This window comes from Canis lupus, chromosome 27, assembly GCF_003254725.2.
Source record: "Canis lupus dingo isolate Sandy chromosome 27, ASM325472v2, whole genome shotgun sequence".
Lineage (NCBI taxonomy): Eukaryota > Metazoa > Chordata > Mammalia > Carnivora > Canidae > Canis > Canis lupus.
The window spans coordinates 32,156,753-32,173,819 of record NC_064269.1 but is presented as its reverse complement, the minus strand read 5'-3'; the positions used below and the strand labels follow the sequence as shown (position 1 = coordinate 32,173,819).

The 17,067-nt window shown below is 38.1% G+C and overlaps 1 protein-coding gene across 1 annotated transcript in view; it reads right to left on the bottom strand.

The window, feature by feature from the left end:
- GUCY2C (guanylate cyclase 2C) overlaps nucleotides 1-17,067 on the bottom strand; it is a 74,414-nt gene that overhangs the window by 25,339 nt on the left and 32,008 nt on the right. The window contains exons 12-16 of the mRNA XM_035707089.2: nucleotides 11,688-11,769; nucleotides 8,529-8,634; nucleotides 5,354-5,416; nucleotides 4,715-4,786; nucleotides 4,150-4,254 (exon numbers count right to left, since the gene is read on the bottom strand). Coding sequence (XP_035562982.2) covers nucleotides 4,150-4,254; nucleotides 4,715-4,786; nucleotides 5,354-5,416; nucleotides 8,529-8,634; nucleotides 11,688-11,769 — 428 coding nt within the window. The remainder of the gene's footprint in view (nucleotides 1-4,149; nucleotides 4,255-4,714; nucleotides 4,787-5,353; nucleotides 5,417-8,528; nucleotides 8,635-11,687; nucleotides 11,770-17,067) is intronic.

The following is a 17,067-nucleotide window of genomic DNA, read 5'->3' as shown; positions in this document are numbered from 1 at the left end:
AAATGAATCAATTGTTCCTAATAAGGTTAGCCAACATTTTTGTATATTTATAAGATGAGAAGCATACTGTTTTTATTTGGGGAAAAATTTGTTCATTTGTTTCCTTACAAAAGTAGGTTCCAATGGGATTTACCATGGATTGGAGCCTAAAGGGATTATGTCAGGGAGAGCGCTATAAAGTTTGCACTGGCACAGCCTTTGCTTTGCGATTCAAGACACAAAGGAGTGGTTTGCTTCCAACATGGGTAAGCAATGCCAGAAAGGGGCCCAGGACCACTCTGATAATAGAGGTTTCCTACCTTAGGGCAGAGAGCCAAAACACTATCTACATTGAGCATTTTAGGGGTTAAAAAGCCATGTGAAACCCTTAGAGTATGCCCTGTTAATTGGTATTCTAAAATTTCATGTCACTGAAATCAAATTAATCAGATTTGGTCTAGCTCTCATATGAAAAACATTTCTATAGATGGTCCCTGCCTGACTTATGATGGTCCAGCTTATAAGTTTTTTTACTTTACAATGGCATGAAAGTGAAAGTGATATGTATTTGGTAGAGATAATATTTCGAATTTTGAATCTGGATCTTTTCCCGGGTTGGCAGTTCATGATGCTAGGCAGTGAGCCTCAGCCCCCAGTCAGGCACTCGTTCACAAGGGCAAACAACCAGTACACTTACAACCATCCTGTTTCTTGTTTCTCAGTACAGTGTCAGTATATTATATGAGATATTCAACCCTTTGTTATAAATAGACTTTGTGTTAGAAGATTTTCCCAATTGTAGTCTAACGTAAATGTTCTGAGTATATTTAACATGGGCCAGGCTAAGCTGGGCTGTTTGGTAGGTTAGATGTACTAAATGCACTTTTGACTTAAGATATTTTCAACTTATGATGGCTTTATGGGGATGTAACTCATTGTAGATCAAAGAAGCTCTGTAATTTTGAGAGGCCCCAAATTGTTATTAGGAAACTGTATTTATTTTATATAAGCATCAATTTAAATGATACTTTTCAACACCAATTAAAATGATGATATGAATTTTCTATGATTTTTTGATATGATGCATTATAGTAATATTTTTTCCTTTCACAGAATTAACCATATCTGATTATATTATGCCTTTTATATACAACTGGCTTAGAGCTACTAGTATTTTATTTATAATTTTTTCATCTAATTTTATAAATGTGGTTAGTCTTTAATTATATTTCAGTCTCAACTTTATGCTAGCCTTGTTGAATATTAATTTAGAAGATGCTCATTTTTCATTTAACATTCGAATAGTATTTATGTAGATAATGAGAATTATTTTTTGAAGTTTTAAAGAATTAAACTGAATCTGCCATTCTCTATAATGGAAATTATAATTTCTTGCATTATTATTGTCCTATTTAAGTTTTTACTTTTTGAGTCAAATTTTCATGACTATATTGGTTCTGAAATTTTTCCTTTTAATATTTTATAATTTAATAATCATAAAATATTCTTTCACAACTGAAAATACATTTTTCAGAGCTTTCTTTTTTATTCCCACTTCTGTGTATTTTTGTTTTAAAAATTTTAATTAGAAGTATGAGAGGTTTTTATGATTTTTTTTTCCTTCCAAGTTTTTATTTAAATTCCAGCTAGTTAACATACAGTATAATGTTAGTTTCGGGTGTGGAATTTACTGATTCAACATTTACATACAATACCCAGTGTTCATCAAAACATGTACCCTCCGTAATCCCCATTACCCGTTTAACCCATCCCCTACCCACCTCCCATTTGATAACCATCAGTTGGTTCTCTACAGTTCAGAGTCTGTTTCCTGGTTTTCCTCTCTTTTTTTTTGTCCCTTCCACGTTCATTTGTTTTGTTTTTTAAATTCCACATATGATTGAAATCATGGTATTTGTCTTTCTCTGACTGACTTATTTCACTTAGCATAATAATATGTAGTTCCATCTATGTCATTGCAAATGACAGATTTCATTCTTTTTAATGGCTGAGTAATATTCCAGTGTGTGTGTGTGTGTGTGTGTGTGTGTGCATGTGTGTACCAAACCTTTTTTATCCATTCATCTGTCAATGGACATTTGGGCTCTTTCCATAATTTGGCTATTGTTAGTAATGCTGCTATAAACATCAGGGTGCATATATCTCTTCAAATTAGTATTTTTGTATCCTTTGGGTAAATACCTAGTACTGCAATCGATGGATCATAGGGTAGTTTTATTTTTAACTTTTTGAGGAACTTTCATACTGTTTTCCAGAGTGGCTGCCTCAGTTTGCATTCCCACCAATAGTGAGGATTCCCCTTTCCCTGTATCCTTGCCAGCCCCTGTTGTTTTTTCTGTCGTTCATTTTAACCATTCTGACTGGTGTGAGGTGATAGCTCATTGTAGGTTTTTAAAAAAGATTTTATTTATTTATTCATGAGAGACATGAGAGAGTCAGAGACATAGGCAGAGGGAGAAATCAGCTCCCTGAAGAGAGCCTGATGGGGTACTCGACCTCAGGATCCTGGGATCACAACCCAAGCCCAAGGCAGATGCTCAACCACTGAGCCACCCAGTTTTTAACCCATTTTTTAGCTGGATTATTTGCTTTTGGGTGTTGAGGTTTCTACGTTCTTTATAGATTTTGGATACTAGCCCTTTATCTGATATGTCATTTGCAAATATCTTCTCCTATTCTGTAGGTTGCCTTTCAGTTTTGCTCCTTGTTTCCTTCACTGTGCTGAAACTTTTTATTTTGATGAAGTCCCAATAGTTTACTTTTGTTTTTGTTTCCCTTGCCCCTGGAGATGTGTCTATTAAGAATTTGTTGGGGCCAATGTCAAAGCTTTTATGTTTTATATTAAAAAAGCCTCATGAATGCATTTTAAAATCCTATCTTTTTAATAATAATTAAACTTTATAAGTTTCCTTTCCTTCGGCCATAGTTATTCTTCTAAATTTTGCATTGAATACTTAGATTATTTTTTAATTGAAAATAACATTTAGGGCTATTATTTTTTTCCTTGAGGATAGATTTGAGTGTATGCTATATATTTTGAAAGCTACTATTCTTTTTTTTAAATTGAAACTTATTTAAAAAAATTCTAAGAAGTTAATTTAAATTTTTTATTATTTTAAAATTTTATTGTATTATGAATATTTGGACTTCTTTGAAGTTGCTGCTGCCCCCAATCTTAGTACTTTGGCTTTGTTAGAGGAAGGGCATTGAGGTTATTTTTAAGGAAATTAAGGAACTAGGTCCTAAAGTAGCCCAAAGGCAGGACCATACATTCATTTTTCTTGGATCCAGTTGTAAATTATATCTGTTGTTCCAATATAATTGTTATAGTATCCCTTTCCTTCTCAAAGTATCCTGATAAATTATATGGTCACTCTACCCAAAGGTATGTAAAAGGTGAAAAGCTCTCAAAACATATGCCCAGAAAGTGCTCAAGGTGAGGTGCAAATATTTCAATGCTGTTCAATGCAAGTATCCTGGATTCCTTCCTGCTCCTGCTCATTTCCCCCATTCTAGTCCTGTTTCTGCTTGAAACAGACTTTCTTTCTTGTATGTAAATGGTTCTTATATATACCTGCCCTTCTGAACTACCCAGTGATTTGATATTCCTAGCTTAAAGCTTTGTTCTTTCCAAGAACTTGGCTCAGCCCTGTCTTACTTTCTCTTTCTGCTTCGAACTTGCTCAACCAAAATGCCTGACCGCATCTGGCAACTCTTCGGCCATCCTCAATTTCTCCCAAAAGAGAAAAGGGTAGGAATTTAAAATGTAGCAGAACCAGGACTCATGGACAACTCTCTAATGCTTATTTGGTGCTATCATAATGACGATTATTCTCTTAATACTAAAGTAAGTATGCAAATAAAATGAAATGAAATTAGAGGTAATCACTCACTTTTCCACTTCTGTTCTCTGGTTTTTCAATTCTATACTTTGACTTCCTGACTGTTTTTGGCTTTTTTTTTTTCTTTTTGTAGAGATGTAATAAGACTGACAAAATCTAAGTGATCTAGTTGGTAAGCATATGGATCCACAAATTTTTCCGGATAATTCTCTGATCTTTTACTGGATAAACACTTAAAATTTCTACTAAGTATTTTTTTCCCATACGGTGGCCAGTTAGGACATTGGAAATGATCATGTTTCCTTACCCGGAGGGATCCTCTCTCGCAGTATTCGATCACCCCAAAGATCATGGTATCAAGCTTCACTGTGCCGTAGAACTTGGTTAAGTTGTAATAGTCAATCTGAAGCAACTAAGAAAACATGTTTATTTATAAAGCAAGTCAGGCAGAAAGAAGTGCCACAGTAAAAATTAATACGCTCATAAAACATGTCATGCTTTAGGTCTTGGGGAAGATGTATTGTTCTTGATACATTGAAATGTCAGTACATTTCTTACTGACATTACATCTTCCTTGACAGTTTTTCTTTTATCAGCAAGGAGACTGGAAAATGAACCTTTGACTGCACTCAAATAATATCAGGGTCATTTTCAAGGATATGCTAAGAGATTTCTGATTTGTTCTAACATCACTCTTCAACCCCCGTTTGTAGAATTCTCAACAAACAGAAGTATAGTCACCCACTTCTTGGTCTGAGGGCTTTTTTTGTCTCCATCCCCAATAAAATATGGCTCCACTAGGGACTTCAGTGCTGAGGGAAAATGGAGTGAAGCTATTTCTCATGGAAGGATTTCAAGTAAGAGACACATACCTTGTTCAATTCTATCTTCTGTTTCTCGGTGAAATTCCCATCATTGTGCTTGAGATCCTTTAGAATCACTCGCTGCAAAGATCATTTGAATTAAGGAGAGAATGCTGTAGCATGACCACTTATATGCATATTATAAATTATTTAATTTGTTGTGTGTCTATCTTCCTTGTATACTGTAAAGTTCTCAAGAAGAGTGAAACTATTTTATTTTTATTGGTATTTATACCCTGGGTACCTAGTGCCTGGCATAGGCTCAGGTTTGAATGTTTCTTGAAAAATGACTAAATGAAAAGGGAAGGCCCAGGGAGGAAAGAAGATACAAAACCCCCATACGGCATTGTCGTATTCCCACTGCAGTGAGCCACAATATAATACTTGGGTAGTTTGGACTGTTCCAAATTATTTTATTTCTCCTTTTCCTTCCTATCCTCTACCCCTCTTACAAATTCTATTTGTCCTTCAATTGTCCAGGATTGTGAGTTTTATAACCCTCTGTCCATCCCTGTGAAAAGTTCCAAGAACAGCCCCAGGTCAGCCCGCACCATTGCACTGTCAACATCAAGAGCCAGGGCCACGATGAGCAGAAGGCTTGTAACATGGCCCGAATGAGAGTTCAAAGAGGCAGAGGAGACAAGTCACCTTTTTGTCGTATTTGCATTGTCGGAGTCTCTGAATTGTATCTCGTCTCTTGTCGTCATCGATCTGGCACAAGAAAAGGCTAATTATTAGAGAAAGTTCCTATTGAGTCCCATCTACTGCCGAACGCAGAGACGCTCTGCCAGGTGGGTTATATCTGTTGGCTCACAGCATGCTGGGCAGGCTCCTGGCTAACCTGTGACAATTGGTTTGTATTTCCCCACCACTACTCACCTTCTCTCTCCACCAGGGTCTTCTTTCCAGATTTCTAACCTCTCATGCTTACCTCTGGGTCTTCCTCCCTCTTCCTCCCTTCCTATGGCCTAAATCAGCCAGGCATGTCTTTTGCCTCCTTCTCTCCTGGCCCATTTGCTGGAAATCATTGTAGCTAGAGACAGGTGTTCCAAGGGAATCCTGTTATGCTCTAGAGCTGCAAGCTCGCCCCTCAGGATCTGATTAGCAATGCAAGTGAAGACACTGGGTGGGGTTTCTAAGGGGGCAGCCCCACTAGCTCTGGGTTCAGCTTAGAGTTGCCAGATCATCTGATTTGTCAAAAGAAGCTGGTAATATGGATTTTCCTATGCCATTCCAAAATGTTTATATTTGGCAATTAATTTTAAAAGATGTTAAATATTGAATGAAACACAACACACTCGCACATACATACACATACACATCCCTGCAGGCTACATATGGCTCTTGGTCTGCCAGGGTTATGGTCTCAAGGCAGAAAAAAGATTGAGAACTATTGCATCTTTTAATTTGGTTCTGATAAAAACCTGTGATGTATTATAATATTGGTTAAAACTTACCTCATAGGACCTTTTGAAATGTGAGCAAAATAAACTATATCGAATTCCAAGCATGATGCCTGGCACTATGTGGATTAATAAATGTCAGGTGTCTTCTATCCCTCTTCTCATTTTACAAATGGGCTACATACAGATTAAATGACATTAAGTGTCACATACAGGCATGCCAAAATCTGAGCTTGTTGCCTTGTCTCTCTTTTTACTGAGCCCTCAATCAGGTCATTAAACATTTGAACCTCAGGACTTTATCTGGGAAATTCTGACTGACAGAGATACTGGGCATCAAATGCATAAAGTTTGTGAAATTTTCTCACAAATTTAAGTGTTTTATCCTCAAAAGAGTTATCTGCATCTTCATCATCTTTTTCATCTGTTACTCATCCCTCTGACCTTCCTGATTTCTCTTCTTGTCTGGTTGCTTTGGTCTTCTGCCCCTTTCTGTTCTAGTACGGGGATCTACTCTTTCTCATCCTGTCCCTTGGGCTTGCTTCCTTATCTCTCTGCCTTCAGCTCCTATCTGAGACTTGAACTACTTGTTGTCTGGTGGTGCAGCATCTCCCCCTCTGGCTGGTGCAGCATCTCCCTCTCTGGCTGACCGTGGCTAACCTCCTTGCTTTCTTCCTGCTCCATTGGAGCACTGAAGACCTCTCCTTATACCCAGTTCCTGCCACTGTTTCCCAGACTCCTTGAAACTCAGAGTGACTGTGACTCCCCATGCCCCAAATCACCTCTACAGCCCCTCCTTTAAGCCTATTGTCCCAAAGACTTACTTCTTAGCCAGGTGAGTGGCTAATCTGATGAAATAATGTGTAAACAGCCTATATTATCTGTTGAAGGATGGATAGGTTACATTTCTAGGGATATTTACATTTCAAGAAAGCAGAGACACACTATTTTAGGCTTCATCAAAAAGAATGAATATGAAATGTGGGATTTGAGGTAGTAGAGGAGGTTTGTGAGGAGCGGAGGCATGGCTGGATGTGTGTAGAGGAGAGCCACATGGGAACCCGTCCTGGTGTCATACCAGAGGTGGAGGAGAACTCACTCCTTCTAGAGATGAGCGAAGGAGTCCTCTCTCCTTCCTGGGGTACTGCCAATTAGTCATTTAGGTCCAAACATTCTTCCTTAGGAAGTCCAATAGTCTTATGGTCATTTGCACCTTTCTGTGAATTACTAGAAGATGGATTTTATCCTGACACTTGTCTGAAATAGAGTGGTCTTTGCAAATAGCAGTTTTATGTGTGAGATTCCCAGTTAAACAGGAGGGTCATTTAGAGCAGGAGCATTACTGGAGGCAAAGGAGACCTAGCCCTAGTACAGGGTGAGGGGATCCTAGCTCTTAGAGTGTGACATGCAGGAATTGGGTGGAGTCGTGAGAGCTGGTGGGGTGGCTCTAACGACAAACCTGACCCAGGCTGCAATTTTACTTTTGCTGATTTTAGGCAGGGAGGCATCTCTAGTCACACTAGCCTATTCACTTGGCCCTAGGCTGAGGAACCCCAATAATCCCTTCATGTGGAGGTTCTGGGTCTCCCTCTTCTATTAGTGTTTCTTTGGTATAAAAACTCTTAAGAATATAGTGAGTGCTAGGTTTTAGGATCCTAGACTTCACAGTTAGACAGACTAGGTTCAAACTGGCCATGTTCCTGAAGTTCTAGTCTCTGTTACCTCACAGAGCTAGGGGTAAGATGGAATGGGTCAATGCATCGGGCACATGAGAAGTGCTCAGTAAGTATCAGCTCTTCTTATTTGCAGTAATCCTACTCATAAGCTGTGCATGACCCTGCACTGTTCCCTAACCCCACATCCTTTGGTTTCCTCATCAGTAAAATTATGATAAAGTTTAACTCATGAGTTCCTTGTGAGGAGCACTGCAGATTAGATGATTTGGCTCCTGAAGGGGAGTGATTATTACTGGCTGCCGTTTTATGTCCTGGCTAAGGGAGAATGCATGCAAATGTCAGCAGAGGCTTCTTTCTTCAGAAATGAGCAAGACAAGCCATACATCCTTAGGATGGGCAGAGTCGTAGCCAAGGCTTAGGTAAGCTTAAATGCTCCACACATTTATACACCGCTTTCATGACAAATGCACACCATATGCATTTCCCTTCTGGGTCAGAGGCAAAGAATGAGTAACGCACCAAATCTCAGCCTCCATTGGAGTGTTCATTGATCAACTAGCTGACATTTAGGGCACTGGAGGATCAATGGAAAGATGGGAAGCAGAGAATTAGAAAATGTCTGTCTTAGACTCTCAAGCAAATGATCCCTGCTCTGCCCATTTCTTAACCATGCTACCTGTCTTGTCAAATACCTGGAAAGTTGCATCAGCTCTAGCATTCTTCAACAGGTGACGTTTGCCTTACCTTCAGGCTAATGTGGTTGGTCTCATTGGTCTCCAGAGGAAAGATATTTTCAGGAGGAATGTGGGACCATTTTTTCTGACGAAGTTCATATTCTTTTTTATATTTTCTGTGAAAGGAATAGAAGCAGTCAATACATTTTTATTAACACTCATGTCATTTAGCTTCTGAACACTAAGAGAAATTTAGAACCCTGATATTCTCAGGTAGGTATGTGGTGAGAGATATTAGCCCAATGGTGTGACTCCATGTTTTCCAGACTGATGAATGCTGACCATTAGGTCAGCTTTAAGGATTTCTGATGGTTGTTTATCTTTTCCTTTCTTTCTCTTCTTTCTTTCTTTCCATGTCATTTTTTCAGGTTCTTCACTAAGGCAGCCCTTCACTATTATAGAGAATTTCAACTGATGACATGGAAAGAGTAAGGAAAAAACAGACAATTTAAAATGGATAGTTTTGAAAAGAAAATATATTAAATTTTAAGCCACCAGAGAATACACCAGATTCCTAAACAAGCCAGTTCTACTTATGCATTTGTGGCTTTAAGAAATATGTATATAAAGAAAATAGAAAAGCACAGAGAAAATGCAACATGGTATTTTGGCATTCAAAATGTCAATTTTTTTGTGTTTCCTCCAGATAGTACAGATAAAGCAGAATTCTTGGGTTACAGGAAACACTTAAAAATTTACAGGTACTACCAAGCTCTTCCCAAAATGGTTATACCACTTAAACCTCCCCAACATGAAAAGTCTCATTTCTTCCATACTTAACATTTGGTATTATTAAACTTTTTTTTTATCATTATGATGTATGTGAAATCGTGTTTAGTTATTGTTTTGTGTTTCTTCTTTTTATTACAGAGAGATCCAATATCTTTTCAAATACTTTCAAGCTATTTTATAGAATATATAGTTATATATTCATTCATAGTTTTGCCGATACTTCATAATTTATATGAGTTCCTTTTATATTCTGTAAAACAGATCTTTTGTCCTTTTGAGTTGCAAATACTCTCTTCTAGTTCATTGCTTATTTTAACTTTGTTGTATAGAACATTTCATTTTTGTTATGGCCACATTTATTTAGTTTCTTCTATGACTTATTTTTTTATATTAACTGAGAAGTATATTCCTACTTGAGATAATAAAGTCCTTTTCTACTAATTTCTTCTAAGTTTTGAAGTTTGAATTTCACATTTAAGTCTTTATTCCATTTGTTGTCCATATAGAATGAACTCTATATTTATGTATGATTTCAGGTAGGATTTTAATTTCATTTTTTCCATGCTGCAAGCCTAGTGTGCCACCATCATTTCCCAATTGACTTGTAAATGTCACCTCTAGCATATTTCAAATTCTCATGCTTGCTGTATCTAGTTCTAGAATCTGAATGTTTCCATTGACCTATTTTTTCTTGAGTTTATCTTTGCTTGTGGTTATTTGACAAACTTCTTAGGTCATTTGTGATGCCTTTCTTAATGTCGTCTAAGCAGAAATGACTGTTTTTCTTCCTATGCTTGCATCTAACTCTGACTATTCCTGTATTAAATAAAATATCATATTATTTTTTAGATTTATTTATTTATTTATCATAGACAGAGAGAGAGAGAGAGAGAGGCAGAGACACAGGAGGAGGGAGAAGCAGGCTCCATACCCGGAGCCCAACGCAGGACTCGATCCCGGGACTCCAGGATCACACTCCGGGCCAAAGGCAGGTGCCAAACCGCTGAGCCACCCAGGGATCCCTAAAATATCATATTATTGACCAATGATTATGATCCTAAAACCAGGGGCAAAGAAGGCCTGTAGCCTTATAGGCTTTCCTCTCTGCCTTCCAAAAGACTCTTGGAACACAACAGAGGCAAGTGCCATTCAAAATGAATCATATTGAATCACAAGATACCATAAATCACTCACTACTTTTCTTGTGTAGGCAGTTGTAATAGAAAGCTATAACAATAACATCTGTCTACCAGGTTTCCTTGAAGACACACTGTCGCTCTGGCCATTGAGAAGCCTGTCTCTGCCTGTCTCTACCTGTTATGGTCTCTTACCTTGTGATCGTGAACCAAGGTGGACTTGGTTTCTGAAGGACAACAGCCACATCTGTGTCCTTGCTGTTGACTGGCTTTATTCTCCTCAAATTTTGGTTTCTGGTTACCTTCAACTAAATGGCTATCATACACTGTATATGTGTACATATAGCTCAAATTTGGGGTAACAAAGAGTCACAGGAGTCAAGTTCTGCCTTCAGACTGAACAGAACAATCTACTTCTTTCCTGTAGAAACCTTTAACTGACATACAACAAACTGGACTCTCTCATGAGAAAGGAAAGTGCTATACAGATCAAAGTGTGTGATACAAAGGGATACAAAAATTGTTGTCTGGTTCAGTTAGGAAATGAGGGTGATCCTGACAATATAATAGAATGTCAGGTTGTATGTGTTTAACATACACAGATTAGGGTAGTATGGTATTCTCTCATTCATTTATATATTCAACAAATATTTCTGAGTATAGACATATAGTTATGTCTCTAACATTGTACTGGGCACTTTATCTGTCCAAACTGAGTAGAACAACCATGAAACTGATGGTCAGAAGACTTGAGTGCTAGTTTTGTCCATACAACTACCTGGTGATGTGACTTCAGACAAGCCATTTGGTTTTCTGGGTCTCTTTCCCCATGCTAAAATGGGAGGTTTGAAGTAGATGATTTCTAAAGACTTTTCCAGCCTGAACACTCTATAACATAGAGACTTTGAAATTTCCTAGAAAATACCAATAAAACAGAAGAATAGCTGTTTCTACCTGTAGGATGCCTATTATATGGTACTCACTATATACACTTTATTTCAAGTTCTCAGGACAGTTTGGAAGAGGATACTGAAATTAAGCAGCATGTAATAATACACTAAAACCACACAACTAGTCAGTCACAGAACTGAGATAGATATGAGCTCAGTTGTTTCCAATTGGTCCACTCAATACTATTCTGCCCTTGATGTAGTATTTGATGCAGAATGCCATCATGATCTTAGATCTATCTAAAGTACTTCTTGTGAATGTACATTATCATTGATAACATCAGACTTCTCCTTCTCCCCTCCCTGCTCTCTGGATGATGAGCACAGCAAGACAAAGGTGGTGGTAGGTACCTCAGCACCAGAAGAGCAATGAGCAGAAGAAGAACCACAGCTCCTGTGAGGGTGAAGACTGCAATCAACAGGATTTGAGGGCCTGTGGCAGAACAGACAGTGAAAAATGCATTAGTAAGGATCTTTGAAAAGAAGATAAAACATTTCAGAGATTCTAGTTGTATAATCTAATTTGAAGAAGGGAAAAGGAGAGACCTTTTGAAAACATTTATCTTTTATTAATCTCTTCATTGGTAATATAGGTCCAGTATCTGTGGTCTCTGAAGAAAACTGCCTGGAATGTGCCAGGGGAAGTGGTTTAATTTCAGCTATAGTCTGCATGCTACATTTCTTATGGGAATCACCAACTGTTACAAGAACCTAAGTACATAAATAATTTTGGTGGGAAACCCATCTGATGTCCTTGAAACCAATATAACTAAGGATAATTCACAGAGGAAGAAAGAACCAACTATTAAAAAAAAAGATTTAAGTAATTTATTTATTTGAGAGAGAGAGATCGAGAGAGAAAGAAAGAAAATGCAAGTGGAGGGAGGGAGAAAGATGAGCAGACTCCACTTGCTGAGCGTGGAGCCGGTCGCAGGGCTCGGCCTCACAACCCTGAGATCATGACCTGAGCCCAAAGCAAGAGTTGGTCAATCAACCAACTAAGCCACTCAGGTGCCCCAGAGTCAACTATTTTTTAATACCAAGCACAAATCCGAGGAAAAGTCAGTCGCTGTGGAATATTAAATGATGGTGTTGCCTGATGGTCTTTTCCAAGTGCTGCCAGGTCATTGAGGGAAGTCAATGAAAGATGTAAGTGATTTTATTTATTAAAGTACAAGTATGTAGGTGGATTTGGAAAGATGGAGGGATTTAAGGGACTCGCAGAGGGGTAACTGGAATTCAGAAAAATGTAGATCAGCCTAAGGAAGCATTGAAACAGAAACTGAATATGCAGAGGAACAAACCTAGCCTGAGAAGGACAACCACAATCATAAAACTGTACAAGAAAGTCATGGTTTGTATATGCCACAATGGATTCCTATTAGAATAGGAAGTTGGTGAGTTCAGGAATGAACCTGGAATGCATTCTAAGCAATAGAGTGCTATTTCACTTTTGTAAATAATAATGATGAAAATGTTTATTAATTTACAACTTAGAGAATAACTTGTGGGTAAATAACACAGGGCTTCATATGGCTACCAAATAAATATTATCAGCTATGAAAAATTAAAGAAAAATGAAGGAGAATCTGGGAGGTAGAAATGAGGTGGTAGGAAGGATAGAGACAGTAACATATTCATCTTACCTAGCTGGGAAGCAAAGAGCTTATTGTTTTGTTTTAAGATTTTAAAGAGAAAGAGAGAGAGAGAATGAGTCAGAGGTGGCAAGGTGCAGAGGAAGAGGGAGAAACAGACTCTCTGCTTAGCAGAGAGCCCAACGTAGGGCTCGATCCCAGGACCCGGAGATCATGACCTGAACCGGAAACATACACTTAACCAATTGAGCCACCCAGGTGCCCCAGGAAATTTCCAATGTAGTTGGTAGAACAATACTAGAAACTTATGCATGTTAATTAAAATTACAAAAGCACCCAATAAATGTATTGACAAAAAGATAGGACTATATTGAGAAAAGGCTAGAAAAAAGTAGGGCTGGTGAAGATGAACTAAATCTTCTTTCAATACAAGAAATAAACAGATAACATCCAAAACTTATAAATCAAGAAATATATGGATATTATTTAGAAATATGCAGCAAACTAAAGGCAGAGTGACTGAGAGATCAGAACTGACAGAGACGGGACCAGGCACACTCACGTTCCATTATGAATATTTTTACTATTGGATTTTAAAATTATATGTATGAATTCCCTTCACGAAAAATGTCTCCAGGCTTTCTATAGGGGATGACTTTGAGCAATTTATGCTTTGCTAAAATAGGACTTTGCCTCTGTTTGTTATCTTGTTTTCTTCTATGGGGAAACTGGTAACAGTGAAAATGTGAGCTCTAGATTTCTCTTCTCATCAGGGCAGAAATAGATTAGTACTTGGGTTTGCATGGACATATCCAAATGTGTGAATCCTGTTTATTACTGTGAACATCACTCCTATCACCCCACCACCCTTGCCATTACCATCACTCTCAAAGTCGATATGAGAAATACAATTCTGTTTATTGACTCTACTCATCAGTGTACTGGAATTAAACATCCCTTAGATTAGAGCATGAACTGGAGGGATTAGGGAACCTTCTGGCTGCTGGGTCCTCCCGCATCTCAATTCCTATCTGCCCCCCCCAGCATGCACATCTCACTGCACTAAGTATATTTATGATATTTAAATATACTGTATACTATTTAAGTATAGCAGTTGTTAATTCAACATACTTTTTGGTTTTGCTTGAGTTAATCAAGTCACAATATTACATTGGTTCAAAGGTTAAGCTTCTGCTGCCTTCTGGTGGCTGCTGTGGTTATACATACTACTTATTAGATTTGTAGTGATGGTAGAATGAGTTCATATCATATAATAGTTGGAAAAAATCTTGGAATCAGTTAACAAATCTCCTGATTTGAAGAAGGAAGAAACTCACACTCAGAGAAGTAAATTGACTAAAGTTAACACAGTGTGGATTAGTGCTGAGTAGAAACGGATTTAGAGTTATCTCATATTTTCCTTCCTTCCTTCCTTCCTTCCTTCCTTCCTTCCTTCCTTCCTTCCTTCCTTCCTTCCTTCCTTGGCACTGTGTTGGGCAGATGTGAATAAAGAATAGACCCAAACCCACAATGAGATACCACCTCATACAAGTCAGAATGACTAAAATTAACAAGTCAGGAAACAACAAACGTTGGGAAGGATGCCTCTGTTGGTGGAAATGCAAGCTGGTACAGCCACTCTGGAAAACAGTGGAGGTTCCTCAAGAAGTTAAAAATAAAGTTACCCTACAACCCAGCAATTACATTACTAGGTGTTTACCCCAAAGATACAAATGTAGTGAGCTGAAGGAGCACCTGCACCCCAGTGTTTATAGCAGCAATGTCCTCAATAACCAAACTGTGGAGAGAGCCCAGATGTCCATCAACAGATGAATGGATAAAGGAGATGTGGTATATAGATGAATATTCCTCAGCCATCATAAAGGATGAAATCTTACGATTTACATCGACATAGATGGAACTGGAGGGTATTATGCTAAGGGAAATAAGTGCATCAGGGAAAGATAATTATCATATGGTTTCACTCATGTGGAACATAGGAGACAGCACAGAGGGATCATAGGGGAAGGGAGGGAAAACTGAAATGGAAGACATCAGAGAGACAAACCATGAGAGACTCTTTATTTTATTTTATTTTTATTTTTTGAGAGACTCTTAACTATAGGAAACCAACTGAGGGTTGCTGGAGGGGAGGTGGGAGGGGAGATGGGATAAATGGATGATGGGCATTAACACATAAGATGTGTTATATGCAACTGATGAATTACTGAACTCTATATCTGAAACTAATTACGTACTCTGTTGACTAAGTGAATTTAAATTAAAAAAAGAATAGATTTGGGGATCCCTGGCGGCTCAGCAGTTTAGCGCCTGCCTTCGGCCCAGGGCATGATCCTGGGGTCCTGGGATCGAATCCCACATCAGGCTCCCCTCAGGGACCGTGCTTCTCCCTCTGCCTATGTCTCTGCCCCTCTCTGTGTGAATCTCATGATTAAATAAATAAAATCTTAATATGATATAAATTCTATGCTAGAAGTCTGGTGGGACGTAGGCAAGATCAGTAGCCTTTTGGGATGTTAAGAAAAATGAAATCCAAGTTAAATGTTGAAGATGAGTGGGTGTTTACCAGTCATATGGGGGAGTGATACATTTTCATCAGAGGTAGTATCATCACTAAGGACACGGGGGCATGAATTTGCAAGACCCTCCCTCTTTCTTTTTTAAGGAAGTGGGTGGAAATTGAAGGAATGGGGAAGGGATTTCAGGTAAGAAGAAAGATAAGGCTGGAGAGGTAGGAAGATCATAAGCATTTTGTACTATAATAAGTCATTTGGGGAGATGCCTGGGTGGCTCAGGAGGTTGAGCATTTGCCTTTGGCTCAGAGCATGATCCTGGGGTCCTGGGATCGAGTCCCACATCAGGCTCCCTGCTCCCTCTCTAATGAATAAATAAATTAAATAAAAAATAAGTGATTTGGATGTTACTGGAGTAAAGTGGAACTGCCAAGTGAGTGTTAGGAATAGTGTAATATAACTGGATCCATGTTTTCATTCTGGTGACAATGTTGGTTGGACTGGAGGTGAACAGCAGGCCTGAAGCAGGAAGTCAGGTGGATGTTATTGTAACCCAGGAGGCAGATGATGATGGTGTGGATAAAAGCAGAAACAAATGTGCATTGTCCATTGCTGTGTCCCAGGTGCTTAGAACACTGCCTAAAATTCAGTAAATCTTTGTAGAATGAATGGACAGTGATGATGGTATCTCCAGATGAAACATTCTGTTACTTAGAGGGCAATTGTGTCCCCAGATAAAAGACCATATGAATATCTTATTTGTATGCTATCTGAAAAATTGAGTTAATTTATAAAGGTTACAATTAAGTGTAGTAACAGTTGAAGGACGCCTGGGTGGCTCAGCCATTGGGTGTCTGCCTTCAGCTCAGGTTGTGATCCTGGGGTCCAGGATCGAGTTCCACATCAGGCTCCCCTCAGGGACCCTGCTTCTCCCTCTGCCTATGTCTCTGCTTCTCTCTGTGTGTCTCTCATGATTAAATAAGTAAAATCTTAAAAAAATACATGTAGTAACAGTTGAGTAATGAAAAGCTCTGGCTAACTGAATTCTCTGATTAAATGAGGATGAAGTGAAGTTGCTCAGAATGATAACAACGTCCCTGTAATATGAATAATATAATATAAATATTTAATGTGATCTCTTTTGGGTAAATAATGAGAGCTCTCTCAAAAATTACTTTTTGAGAAGTTGAGCATTTTACAAAGCACAGTACTCTTATTGCATAAAAATAACTAAAAACTCTTAAAGAAATATATTAAAGACGCAAAGTAACATTGTCACTAAGCGCTATAATTAAGGGAAAAGAAAAAAATGTAATTCAAAAAGTTACAAAAAAAAGTAGAGAGTTACAGAAATACATGAGAAAACAGGTATATTTCAAAAGTAAATTTGGTTTAAACCTAGAAAACTTGCAGATGGTTCTAGAGATAATCTTTAAAAAGCTTGCTAATGAAAAGAAATCAAATTTAAAAAGCAATAATAGCAGTAAATCTGAAATCAGTTCAAGATTTCTTATTGTTTAGAAGAATGGGAACTTCACTTCCCACTTCCCTCTCTGCTTTAGTCACCTGCTGATGGTTATTGAGTAAAAACACAGGGATCAT